Source organism: Populus nigra, chromosome 1 (assembly GCF_951802175.1).
Source record: "Populus nigra chromosome 1, ddPopNigr1.1, whole genome shotgun sequence".
Lineage (NCBI taxonomy): Eukaryota > Viridiplantae > Streptophyta > Magnoliopsida > Malpighiales > Salicaceae > Populus > Populus nigra.
Genome location: NC_084852.1, coordinates 19,748,428 through 19,761,820, shown reverse-complemented (window position 1 = coordinate 19,761,820; position 13,393 = coordinate 19,748,428). Strand labels below are relative to the sequence as shown.

Below are 13,393 nucleotides of genomic sequence, written 5' to 3'. Positions count from 1 at the left end.
TCTTGAGCTTTTTTATTTTTGTATTTTTCTTTTCTATAAGGTTATTTCTAGTCACAAGTTAGTCAAGTTAACCCATGATGACTCATGTCTTTTCTTCAATGTTTTTTTTTTAAAAAAAATTGATGTCTTTTCAGTTTTATCCTTTAAAATTAGGTTATCAGGCCTTGAGTTTTGTGATTTTTTTCACTTTCTATTTTATAGGGTATCGTGATCTCACATCTCATGTATTTATCAAGTTAATCTAGGTTGACTCAGGTTATCATCGCATGAATATCTTATTTTATATTAGAAAAAATTTGACTTGACTTGCAGCGTAGCGTGGGCAAAATAATCTTAGTTAGAATTAAGAATTGTGGTGTTTTTTTAACAAAAAAAAAAGATTTTTGAATTAAGGGCAACATAGTCACTATTTCTAATTTAATTCTTTTTTACATGTATTCAAATAATATAATTAAATCTAAATATATTATTTAATATTTTATTTAAAATATAAAAATTGTAATGAGTTATAATTGAATTCAAATTTACTTATAAATAAATTGAATTCAATTACATGTGGTGATATAAATGAAAAACCTAATGGGCTAATGGGCCCTTAAGCCTGATACTGTGAACTTTCATCATGGGATGGGATCATGGGATCATTAGCACAACGTCATGGCACTCCATTTTTGCCATGGCTAAACTTTTTCCAACGCTGAAAAAAGAATATTCAAGCGAAGATAATACGATAATCCAAGTTAAATTAACTAAAATGTATCTTGTGATATTAAATTGAAATTTTTTTTAAAAAAAATAAAAAATAAAAAAATTAAGATTTAGAGGGTGCTTAATAGTGTGGTAGCGGTTACTTTTCAAATAACTTTTTTGTACCGAAATGCATACCAATGATGTTTTTTTATTTTGAAAAAATTATTTTTAACATCATCAAATCAAAACGATTCAAAATATATAAACCATATTAAATTTTAACAAAAAAAATTAAAATTTTTTGGGAACGCCGTTTGCACCGCATTCCCAAACATGTTCTTAATAATATAATGTCAAAGATGGAAACAAATAAATTTTTTTAAAAAAAATACAATGTCAAAGAAGAAAACTCAAGTTAGCTTGTGGTAACTTGACAAACCAACAACCCGTGATATGAGATAAGTAAAAAAAAAAGAATTTAAAAAGAATGACCTAGTAAAAAAACCCAAGTTCAATAAAAAAAACATTTAGTCAATTCAGGTTAACTTTACTAACCCGCTCTCGAAATAACCAAACAATAAGAAAACTGAAAAAATAACAAATCTCAAGGGAAAATAATTTAATACAAAATAATGAAATTGAAAAAAATCGGTCATAAAAAATCAAGAGAAAAAAACCCGAGTCAACTCAAGTTAACTCGACTAATATATTAGACCTCCAAAAAAAGGGCCTAACAAAAAAGACTAAAAGTTAAATAAAAAACTGTGTGAACAAAAATGCAAGTTGACCTGTGTTAGCTTGACTAACCCATTCTCGAGATAACAAAATAGAAAGAAATTCGAAAATTTGACAAAGTTCAAGGGCAAATAATTTTAACATAAAGTGATAAAATTGAAAAAAAAAATAAAAACATAAAGAAATTGAGGAAAAAAACCAAGTCAACCCGAGTTAACTCGACTAACTCACCACTCACGACATAAAGATCGGGATAAAAAAAATAGATTTCAAAAGAAAGATCTAGAAAAAAAGACCAAAGTTAAATAAAAAAACATTGAATAAAAAAATACTAGCTAACTCGGGTTAACTTGATTAACCCGCACTCGGGATAACCAAACAAAAAAAGTAAAATAACATTCACCGCAGCCCAAGCAGACATTCTATGTAAGCAAGTGCCATTTTATTGTTTTAAAAAAGTAAAATAACTTTTGTTTTTTCTAATTGCAAGGTTAATTTCATCGGTTTTATTACTGTATATATATATAAAAAGATGTAGAAACCTCTTTATACATGTATATATTTTTATCTTCCAGGGGCATGATCATAACTCTTCTATTCATTTTTTTTTTTTAAAAAACCCATCACCTAAAGATTATTATTTTTTTATTTTGAGGGCAATATAATTATTATTCTGTAACAAAAAACATGTCCAGATTATTTTGTCCCCAATTAATTTTACAATGACAAATACATCCCATAAAAAAAATATTTCTATCCCAAATCGCAGGCTTAATCAGTTTTTTTTTGGCAAGAACAAAATTATATTTACATTCTTTCAATCCAAAATTTTCTTATATCTAGGACCACCGTTAAATACTTAGCTTATTTAATTTTTTTTTTATAATGTGTTGGAGATGGTAAGTATAGGAGTGTCGTTGACATTTTTCCATCGTTTGCTGACAGTTTTACCTTGCATTATATGAAAATTGATACGGCTCGTAAGCAACTTGCCGTCCGTTTGCCCTTTCATGCCAAAAAAAAAAGATGCAGCAGCAGTAATTCATTCCCGCCCCTGAAAGAATGCATTCAAAAGGGCCACCACCCCCAATGAAACAATCTCCACTCCCCCACAAAGAATAGAATTCAAAAGGTCAAAATATGAAGCGTAGAACCATCAACGTGTACATGGGAGGCGCATCGAGACAATTAACCAGAATTTTCACGCATCTAAAACCCATATGGCGCGAATCATGAAATTGTTCGAAGAGTAGCAACGTACTTAAATTCTATCATGGATTGCAGTTTGCAAGTTACTGTTTTACACTTGCAGCGTCATTTTTAAGATGCGGGAAGCAGGCATACACATCGGACTTGGCGTGCTTTGCTTCAGCGTGTTCCCGGCACTTCACCTCTGTTGTGGTACATATGAATGTCTGCATGCACACCTTGCACTGCATTCAGCATCCATTATCCGCCAGATCAACAATATGGAAGGAACAGGCGACGGTGTCAGGAGAGACAGTAACAACAAGAGATCAAGTCACAACCTTGTAAAAGACTAAATAAAATATGTCAAATTTATAACGAATGAGAGCAAATTCATAAACAACCAAATATGATTGAGCCAACGAAATACAAATTTACGTCAACCACTAGATGACTATACTCTAAAAACAAAATGGCCAAGAAACATGGTAAAACTCCAAGCATAAATCAGAAACAAGAACTTAAAGAACTCGGAACTGTGAAACCTTAAATGCAGAATGGTCTAATGTTCACGAACTATGAAATAAAGTTCTCATTGTTCATATTGCTGTTTGTATTCCACGGAGGGTCACAGATCTCTATAATAAATCAGTTCAACTCTAACTTCTGCGCAGAAATAAAAATAAATAAATTCCAGGCCCAAACTCGACGAAAGTTCCAAGATATATTTGCAAAAATGCATTCACGGATGATCCTCAGGATCATGTAGCTTATCTGCTTAAAATCAAATCCTGAAAACGTGACCTAATTCCCCCTTTTTTTCATTGTTCTATGTATATCAATCCATCCTAATTTATGCAAGACACGATCAGACGAGTTTATCGGAACTGACTTAAAATCCAAGAGTGTATCGGATCGACTTGTACCAATTGGAAGGAAAAGTCTGATCAAGAAAGGCATCTATTTTGAAAAGCAAATCTACAACCAGAAGTACTACTGGAGAAGCTTTGAGTAAGCTTAACACAAAGGTAGAAGCTTAAACAAGAAAATTCCAGCTAATGCCAAATTTCAGGCCGAAGCATGCAAGAAACAAATTCCTAATTCTCACAAAGACCATCCGATTACTTATTGCAAACCTCACGAACTGCTATTACTAACAGAACAATCATTAACCAAACAAATTAAAATCGAAGAAAAAAATGATGCTGATTTGCGGTCAAATGGCTATAAGATTGTATAATTCAGAAAAAATATACCAACAAGAAATGATACCATAAAAGAAGGAAAAAGAAAAACAGACAGGAAATGATATAGCATATATGTGATAACAAAATTTAAAAACAAAAGCCTGCAGAGAGACTACCTGGATAGTCATAGCTTTTTTGTTAGACTCAAGTTGGCTTCCTATACACACAAAAATCAAATTATAATCACTGAAGAACTAACTTTGGGGAAATTATATAAGGTAAAAAGAAATATGAAGTTACTCTTTGCAGCTTTTTGCTTCTCTATGTTCCTCTCACGAGCCATCTTTGATTTCTGACCGTTGCCTCCTCCCATGGTGATGATTTGGTTTAATATTTTTTTGGGTTTCTGATTGTGTGTTAGGAATTACAAGGTAGAGGGAGGAGGGGAGCAGGAGGTGCCTTGAAAGAAGAAGAAGAATAGCCAACAAAGAAAGGCAAAGAAAAGTTAGTAATGAAGTACCCCAACAAGGAAGAGAAGTTACTGGTTGATGCGAATAATTAATATTGCGGGGTCCTTTAGGAGAAAAGGAACAGTTAGGACAAGGATTTTGTTTGCCATTGGCTGCCTTTACTTTACTTTCCTTTTCCTTTTTGTTTTTATTTTTTTGGTTCCGATGTTTGTAACTGGAGTAGTATATAGTTATTTTCCTAGTACCAAAATTAACTATAAACTTACATTTTAATTTGTATGGTTTTGTAGTACCCATGTGTTTTTGTCATATTGAATAAAGATTCAGAAATCTTTCATTGAGACAAGTTACTTATGTTTCTTTTTCAACTCTGAAATTAACTATAAACCTTTTGCGTTGTTAATTATTTCTCTTGAAATGTGACCAAGAACTATTTTAACTTGCTGCACTTAGCTGAATCACGAAAACCAACCCAGATAGGTTCATGTCCAACAGTCCTCACTTAAGTGGTCTGCAGTTTTTTCGTTATTTACGTGCCTGTATCTCAACTTTTGCTGGTTGAAATGAAATGGAGGGCAGCCGATTCAAAGGGTTTTCTAAACAAAAGATGGAAAATCAGTTCATGTTATATAATGAAGATATATATATATACAGAACAATGGGGTCATAAAATAGGATTCAAGAGAGAATCTTCCTACTAGCATTGGCGATATGGCTGAAAGAGTTTACACCTCCTCCATGGCTCGCCTTCTTGCCTCCTCTTCAGCTTTAATCCAAGCCGCCTGAATTAAGGAAGAACCAACATGAAAAATTACAACAAGACTGCGAAAAGCAAATCCCCAGAAATGGTAAAAGCTAAAAAAATTGTGACAACTTGCCTTGTCCCTTTCAAGTCTGGAGAGATGTGGGCGGATGGAGTTTCCTAAACTCAACCCTCCCCATGCTTCTTGCAACTCTCTCTCCCTTGCTTCTCTACGAGATACGGAGAGCCTAGCTGGCACTTCTTCTCCGGATTGCTGAGCAGAAGCCATCTTCTCTCTCTCGAGCTTTGATTTATGTTTAACCAAAATTTGGTCCAGACCACCTTCATTCGTCTGCATATGAGCTTTTCTGCCACTTCTTTCCACATGCATCTCTTCTTGGTTTAGACTCAATGCCATTTTCTCTTTCTCTAGTCTAGAGCTATGCTTGACCAGAACTCTGTCCAAGCCCTCACAATCTGCAGTAGCATTTCCTCCGAATTTGTTTTGGTGCCTGTAATTTCCACAGCTGCTTCCCAATGACAATGCTTGCGTTTTCTCCGTTTCCAGTCCATTCTCTTCTTTATTCAAGTTCACATTTTCTTTCTCTAATCTTCTTTCTTCAACGGATTCATTTTTCTTTCTGTTTTTTGCTTCTTGAACCTCTTTTTCTAGTCTTGACACATGTTTAACCAGAATTTTATCCAGGCTTGGTACGTCTGGAACATATTTTCTTGGAGAGTTTGGTGCTCGTCCAAGTTCCTTGCCATCGATGTCAAACGTTTTTCCTGAGTTTTTTCTCATCTCCTGAACTTCCTTTTCAAGCTTCGATGGATGCTTAATCAACATACTTCCCAGGTCAGAAATGCCCTCGGATATGGTTAAGTCACTTGCCAGTTTCTTTGAAATAATTTTGAAACTTTTCCTCGTATTTTTCTTTGCCTCTTCAATCTCTTTCTCTAACTTTGAGGAATGCTTCACAAGAATAGTTCCCAGATCAGAAATACTCTCGGATGAAGTCTTTTTACCATCTAAATTGACCTTTCCATCACCAGTTGTATCTGTATTCCCTTGATTCCCACCAGTTGTATCTGTATTCCCTTGATTCCCTTCCTTGAGTTCGTTCTTCCTCCTATCCTTAGCTTCTTGCACTTCTCTTTCAAGTTTTGACACGTGCTTGACCAAGAACTTGTCTAGACTTGGGAGTTCCAACTGAACCTCGTTCCTTCTTATTGTTCCTGAACCAACGGAAGACATTCTTCGGTGACGGTTAACAGCTTGACTCGAGGTATAATCAGCAGCAGAGCCTGGATCATGCACCTTGCTGTTTTCCACTTCTACTAAGGCAGCATTTAAACCACATGTAGCAACAATTGTTGCCAGAGAAGAAAGCTCATCTTCATTCAAACATCTAAGCCTCTCAAACATCATATCCACAATCTTGGTCATATTCAACGTGTCCAAAGACTGTCTCCTCGTATATTTCTTGAGTCTTGTCCCAGGAATCGGCAATGTAAAATCCATGTCTTGAGATATTGGTTCAAATTCTGATCCAGACTCTAATTCATATTCTGAAAATTCAGAATTGCTATCAAGTAGATCTTTAAATTCTTCATTGTCAAAAGGAGGACAGTTTGCAAGCCTGGTAAATGCAGTTTTGACTGCTGCAGCTACTTGTTTATCTACCTCAAATACACTTGCAAAAGATGTTGTGGCCGTATAAGGAGTAGATCCCCCTCCACTAACAGTAGATGTTTGAACTTGACAGGACACTTGAGGGCTATTTGGTATATCGAACATGATTACTTCCATAGCTTTTGCAACTTCGAAAGCTTCGGCTGCAGTTTTCTCTGCCTTAAGCAGCAGCTCTTCTGCTTCCTTGCTTTGGATCCTACAAATTGAATACGAATAAACTAAGCGAAAGAATGGAGAATGTTAAGATATTTCATATCCTCCATGCATCAAGAAAGTTTACCTGGCTGCTTTTAGTATCCGACACCAAGATGCTTCCACCAGTGCAGCTTTTCGAGCCTCCACCGCTTTGTTTGCGGCCTCTCTTGCTGCAATTTTCTCTCTCAGTACTCTTGAATAATGTGGATTTGAATCACCAAGCGCCTCATCAAGAGTCATACTCATTCCATCTAATTCCTGATCCAAATATAAAAATCAGATAAAAATGATGCGTGTTTTAACTTCTTTTACATAGTAGAATATAATACACAACCAACCTGCAGCATTTTGATTTTCCTCTGCAAGTAGGAGTCCCCCTTTTTGCGTGGGAACCAGTTGATGGGAGAATTCTTACGGTGAGAAGGCTTCTTAATTTGGGATGTAAATTTGTTTAGAGCATTCAATGCTGACTGGCCAGTCCCTTTTGGTGATTTATTCTGCAATATTCACGAGCAGGAAATGAAAACATCACAATTAACCTCCACAAATTTCAAATATCAGCTAGTAAAACCTAACAAAAATGCTACTGGCCTAAATGACAACAAATGTATTGATGAAAAGGTGAACCATTAGAACTTAAGACTTAATCACCAAGTACTTAATATTAGGATTTCTAGAATTCTGATGAATTTCAACAATAATATTTGTTTCAAACATCAAGAAAAGTAAATCGAAACGACAACAAAAGAAACCAAATTCTTTTGTTAGGAGATTTTAAGGTTTTGACTCCAGTCAAATCAAAACAAACCCTAAAGTAAACACTAGTAAGAAAAAACCTTAATAGTAACTCTGAAGTTCAATAAAATGAGGCAAAATTTAATGATACAAATTAACAAGAAACCAAAGAATCCTAATCGTTGAAAAATCAACAAAACGAAAAAGGATTTACCTTTCCGGGCTTAGAACCCGAAGAAACCTTCTCACTCGAATCACATTCTTTGTCAACAGAATCAAGAACAGTGTGGCCGCTGTTCTTGTCTAACACAGATATGCATCCCAAGTCCAAGCACCCAACATCCATTGATTGCCAAATCATACAATTAGATCTGTTGAAAATTGCAAACTCGATGGTATTAAAAAGAATTCAGTGGATTCAGTAAGGAGATATTTGGGACTTGGAGGGAGAGAGAGAAGGGAACGAAGAAAATTGTATGTTTTTTAGGGGATCTGATTTTATGAAGAGAAAATAACGACGGTGTAACGGTTTGTTTTGTTTTTTTTTTTTAAATGAACATAGCCGTTACGGCTGGAGGGTTGGTGGTCTCTAACGGCTAGTTTTTGCTAAATCCGGTATTGGGTTGTTATCCGGTGTATTTGGGGTGTGGTGGCGCTAGTTGTGGACTACTGCTAGCAAGACACGCGGGTCATAGCCTAGTATTTATCTCGCGTTCTGATCCTTGCTCAGAGATTTTAACAATTAATGCTAGTTTAGCTGATTTTTTTTTCCAGTGTAACATGATAATTATAGGATTTGTGAAGCCCAATTGTAAGATTTTCCAGAAAGTCATTTGTAGAAAAACCTTTGAATAAAGTTAGCATCGTTCTATATTTGAGTGCTTAGGAATTGGATTCGGGCTCTATCAATTACAGCATGTAAAATAGGAAAATATGCCTATTCTGCTTGTAGCATTTTTTCTTTTTCTTTTTTTTTGACATGATAAGCAGAGAGATGTAGAAGTATTCCAAAAGTAGTAGAAGAAGGCACTGATCAAATTCTCTGCACGTTTCACTTATAAACTATACATCAGCGAACCAGAGTTAATAAAATGCTTTTACATGAAAAAGTTCGCATTGAGTGATGAAATTTATTGTGAGTTCCGACAAAGATGATGAGCGAATCGCAGAATATTATCTACTTATGCCTAGTCCAGTTCCATTTGATCTCTAATCCACTTCGTTGCCACCCATTTCTCCCCTTTGATAACTGGACAGCTTCCGTGGAGAGATGTCTGCAAAAGTTTGTGACGCATATGGGTCAGAAAACACATGCATAAACTAGAGTAACGACAGCTAAAACAGTCATTATACATGAAAAATAGGAATGTCAAAAACCGATGGCTAACAATACGGCCTCATCCGTTCCCTCCCCCGACATACAAACAACTCCTTCGCAGTCAAATGAACTAAAGAGGAGAAAAACACGAGGTGCAAATTATCCAGCAAAGGCGGCAAAGAAAGTATGTTGGCTCTACACTGTACACCCAATCCAGACACCGTACTGCAAGCTATGAAAACAACTTTCAATGAACCGAAGGATGAAAGAAAAACAGTTCAACTGAGGAGGTCTTCTGCTATATGCTCTATCCTAAGGAAAAGGACGGCTTGAAAATTGGTTTGGGTTTTGATGCTACGCTCATCATTACCATTTAATTAACTGTCACAGGATCAATTTATTGGAAAGCTCTTAACTTGCGTATTAAAACAAGAAAATACATGTACAGTTATATAAACATGATCATGGGGTGATTATGATCTGGAAAAAAAGTAACAATTACCCGATCAATGGTTCCATTTGGAAACAACGAGTAAAATAGAAGTCCATCACCTTGCCGAGGCTTCACTTTCAAACCAACACATTGCTTGTACTCAAAGCCAGAACTTACTGCAGAGCCATTCTATAGATCAAACCAATAGGATTATTATCAGTTCGCAAAATGATTCAAATCATAAAAGCAACAAAAAGATACAGAATTTGGGTAAATACCTCAAAGGGGAACATGGTTTCTCCACCTTCTTCCACACTAGACAGATACAACAAGAAAGAAGCAACCTGCACGATGGTGAATCGATCACAAAATTATAATTTTGGAAAATACAACTTTCATAAGGTACAGAAAGATCTTGTGTTTTTTTAATGAAAAAAAAAAGAACAATCTTTGAGAATCCCGCGACTACTTCAATTGATTCATGGATTTTCATTGGGAGCATGTAAAGCAATGCTATAAAAGGTCAAAGAAGTAACATGCTGCAATAAAATCCTTGTAAATAATCGACAACAAGATAAAAGAGCTTTAAATATGATTTTTGGGTATGATACCATGCTAGACGAAAGGCAAGGAAAAAAACAATGGCATGCAAGGGAGCAATCTAATTTACTGAACTCCCGATTCGGCACAGCATTCTACATTTAGTAAGTAGCAGGGAGTGGTAAAACTAAGCATTCAAGATGTGATAAAGGTGTTTGTTATGTACCCTTTGGCTTGGCTGTGGACCATATTCATCTGGGTTAAATGCATCATAATGTGAATCATACTTCTGCCTGATTTCATAACGCAAGATATTGAATGCCTGCAACACGGTGATATCCACTCAGACTAACATAGAAATGAACCTGTAAAGAAAGGTTAAGTATTTTTAAATTTTAAATGCAAGGTGACAGAATATCAAATATTTGATTAGCTAAGAATCATTAACTGCAAAGGTCAAATCATGCTTGTAAGAAAATGTGTGATATTTTCTACCATCATACATCCCACAGATCAGAGATGCCAGACAGCACTCCAAGTAGCTCATATAGGAGGGGAAAAAGTGACAGTAGCAGTATCAGATTTCACATGCATTTGGTAGCATTACAAAAGCATTGGACTTCCTTTTAGACCATCAAAGTAAATATTTATTGAATATATGTATCTACCAAAAATATGGCCACTCATTTTTCTCCAGTTTTCCGTTTTCAAACTAAAACACTGTAGGAAGACTAGAATAAAAGTCTATAATAATCATGTCAAGTTGCAGGTTCTAGAATCAGGGTCCATAACTTGCTTATAAATTGCTTATAGCCTTATACCATTTCTGAAAATGTAATAATGAGCAGGGTGTCATGGAAAAAGGGCCTAATTGGGTTGGTCAATGAAGTCATCAGAATGAAAGGTAGAAAAGAGACTAGCTAAAACAGGCAGTCTCTCAGAGGTAAAAGGCTGAATTGGTAGATGATGTTACTAAAAGCATGTCTTTTCAGTCAGTTTTTCATTTTTTACAGGTATTTTTAAATTTTAGCATTCGGAGTAAAGTGACCAGAAAAAAAGTCTCTGAGAGGTAAGTGGTGATATCATTACAGGGTTCTTCTTGTAGATCTTTCAGCTTTTCTCATAAGTATCCTTAACCTTATTGCCAATTATTTTAATCATTAGCTGCTAGTGATGACCATCTAAATTGCAGCAGTTCCTTTTCTTTCTTGAACATTTACCAACATTCTCGATTTATTAGTCATTAGAACCTCACAAGCATGATTCCAAAAACTTGCAAGTGTAGCCCATAAACCACTATAATTTACATAAAGGCCAGAGATCCATGAAAAAAGCAAATATTTAGAAACTCTCTGGACAGAGGTGCTTCACTTAGTTTAACAAAAAAAAAATCAAGAGTAAAAAGCAAGTCAGAGATCCATCAGTTGTTACAGTCTGGAACCTTAGCTTATATAATGTTATAAAGCATTTGCAACTGTTAATTGAATCACATTTGAATGCAAGTTATTAGCTTTAGATTTACTGAAAGAAAGAGAAAGAAGTAAACACCCAGATACAAAAGTAGCATTACTACCTGTCACAACAGTTATTATCGCAAACCTCTGAATTCCAGTCCCGGATACAAGCCATACAAAAACAAAGGACATTTTAACAGCAAGAAAATACCTCTCCGTGTGATTGTGGGATCATTGTAGCCTTTGCAATTTTCCGCTCAATGAAGTCCAAGGTTCCAGTTTTATCTTCTGAGCCACCAATAAATGTGCCTGAACTGTTGCCGTGAGTTTTAAAGTCAAACAGATGAGAAAAGCCCATTGATCTAAAGTGTTGTGAGAGAAAAAAAAGTATATTGCACAGAAAAAAGTAATGAAAGTGAAATGGCTTGCCTTGTTCTAGTTCCTTTAGTACTCTCAGTAGTTTCTCCCTTTCGCAAAGCTAAAGTAGATGGTTTCAATTTAGATTTTGCCATTTTAATGATGCTTTCACATTGTTCAGGAGTCGCAAAGTTCGGGAAATAAAGTGCTCTTGGTTTCCAACTTAAAACCTGAAAAACATGATCCACGAACCAACTCAGAATCACATAATTCAAAACCTTCCTATAATAGCACAAAACAATTGCAACCGATTAATTCCATCTGCCACGAAAAAGAAATTCGGTCTATTACAAGATCGAGGCAGCGAAAAACATCGGCTTATTACAAAATTGAAACTCCGCTTCGCCTTTTTATGCATGGACTTTTGTTCTAAATGCCCGCTCTCAACAACATCCACAAGGGACCAGATATCTTTCCACGTTTCAAATTTCCCATTTTCATCTCAGTTTGCCATCATTTCACTTTATAATAATAAATTAAATTCCTTTTAAGTTTCTCAAGCAAACAATTTCGAAATAGAATAAACAAACTATGATCCAATCAATATTAAAGCAAATCTTTCTCGCATCAAATTATATTAACCTAGCTTAATTTTAAAGCAGCTCCCCAACAAATCTCCGATCTATCACTAACCCAGAACATGTTTTCTATAACCTCAAATTATCAGACCTTGATTACCTGAAAAGGGATGGATTCAATAAAAGCTTCGCCAGTATCCCCATGCGGCATCGCGTCATGATCCACTTCCGCTACTTCAAGCATTCTTAACCTTGGTTTAATGACCGGGACATCCTGCAAAACCATAATTAAACACGTAATCACCCTCTAATCAGAGTAATTGATTAAAACACACGACCAATGCATGCATAGAGGGAGAGAGAGAGATACAAACGTGGGAGATAAAAGTGGAGCTGTATAGACCCCCAAGAAAGAACAAAGAGCAAAGAAGTATTGCAGCTGGTAACCCTAGCTTTCTTTTTGATCTTTTCGTTTTGATTTTCATTTATGATTCCTTTTTTATTTTTGGGTGTGGATCGTGGATCTTGAAAAGCAGAACTGAGAGTTTCGGGTTGATTGTGTGTGTGTTTTTTCTTCCGTTGATCTGAAGAGCAAAGCGCGTTAATGGCGGGAGAGGAGAGGAGGGTTTTTTATTCTTCGCTGTGACATCACGGGGCAGACATAAGTGCGGTTACTGGAGGACATAAAAAAATTAAGTAACACAGCGGGGCAAGTCTAACGTTTTCGGGGGGGAAAAGGTACAGATAAAGTTCCATGAATTTGATTTGCCGGTTAATAATCCAACTTGTGGAGTTATGGCCCACGACCACGTTACCATAGTGGTCATGAAAGTAACTTCTTGTCTTTGAATGTGTTTTTTTTATATATATATACTTTATTTGTTTTTTTTATAGTTTTGATGTTCTAATTATATTAAAAATTAAAAAAAATATTGATATATTTTTAATTTAAAAATATTTTTTTAAAAGAACTCATACTTTATTTTTTAAAAAAATGATTTTTTCTCATCTTTTCTTCTCTTTGTAATCTTTTCTTCTCTCCTATCACTTTTTTGTTTTGTCTATGGATCTATAACCT

General features: G+C 35.2%; 2 protein-coding genes across 4 annotated transcripts; both read right to left on the bottom strand.

Annotated features, from left to right (window-relative positions):
• Positions 1–2,544: 2,544 nt before the first annotated feature.
• Positions 2,545–8,278, bottom strand: LOC133668508 (uncharacterized protein At2g23090-like). 3 transcript variants are annotated; one of them, XM_062088420.1, is made up of 8 exons: positions 7,850–8,278; positions 7,239–7,397; positions 6,986–7,158; positions 5,149–6,901; positions 4,969–5,052; positions 4,101–4,259; positions 3,977–4,017; positions 2,614–2,965 (listed from the first exon to the last, which is right to left on the bottom strand). In XM_062088420.1, the coding sequence occupies exons 1-5, from the start codon at positions 7,994–7,996 to the stop codon at positions 4,996–4,998; spliced, it is 2,289 nt and encodes a 762-aa protein (XP_061944404.1). In that variant the 5' UTR covers positions 7,997–8,278; the 3' UTR covers positions 2,614–2,965; positions 3,977–4,017; positions 4,101–4,259; positions 4,969–4,995. The 3 variants fall into 3 exon arrangements, with proteins under 3 accessions (XP_061944410.1, XP_061944404.1, XP_061944397.1); XM_062088413.1 differs by having other exon boundaries at positions 4,101–5,052; positions 7,850–8,277; XM_062088426.1 differs by lacking the exons at positions 5,149–6,901; positions 6,986–7,158; positions 7,239–7,397; positions 7,850–8,278 and having other exon boundaries at positions 2,545–2,858; positions 4,969–5,041.
• Positions 8,279–8,665: 387 nt separating this feature from the next.
• Positions 8,666–13,039, bottom strand: LOC133668528 (probable prolyl 4-hydroxylase 9). The gene is made up of 8 exons (XM_062088439.1): positions 12,690–13,039; positions 12,476–12,589; positions 11,810–11,967; positions 11,592–11,694; positions 10,153–10,248; positions 9,665–9,730; positions 9,456–9,575; positions 8,666–8,909 (listed from the first exon to the last, which is right to left on the bottom strand). The coding sequence occupies exons 1-8, from the start codon at positions 12,798–12,800 to the stop codon at positions 8,823–8,825; spliced, it is 855 nt and encodes a 284-aa protein (XP_061944423.1). The 5' UTR covers positions 12,801–13,039; the 3' UTR covers positions 8,666–8,822.
• Positions 13,040–13,393: the final 354 nt, after the last annotated feature.

Excerpts from the sequence above, each read along its gene's own strand:
- LOC133668508 (XM_062088420.1), bottom strand. The coding sequence starts at position 7,996 with ATGATTTGGCAATCAATGGATGTTGGGTGCTTGGACTTGGGATGCATA. Across the intron at positions 6,902-6,985 it reads CGGATACTAAAAGCAGCCAG|GATCCAAAGCAAGGAAGCAG; the intron begins GTAAACTTTCTT and ends TTCAATTTGTAG. Across the intron at positions 5,053-5,148 it reads CCAGACTTGAAAGGGACAAG|GCGGCTTGGATTAAAGCTGA; the intron begins GCAAGTTGTCAC and ends TCCTTAATTCAG.
- LOC133668528 (XM_062088439.1), bottom strand. The coding sequence starts at position 12,800 with ATGAAAATCAAAACGAAAAGATCAAAAAGAAAGCTAGGGTTACCAGCT. Across the intron at positions 9,731-10,152 it reads GTCCACAGCCAAGCCAAAGG|GTTGCTTCTTTCTTGTTGTA; the intron begins GTACATAACAAA and ends ACCATCGTGCAG. Across the intron at positions 9,576-9,664 it reads AAACCATGTTCCCCTTTGAG|AATGGCTCTGCAGTAAGTTC; the intron begins GTATTTACCCAA and ends TTTGATCTATAG.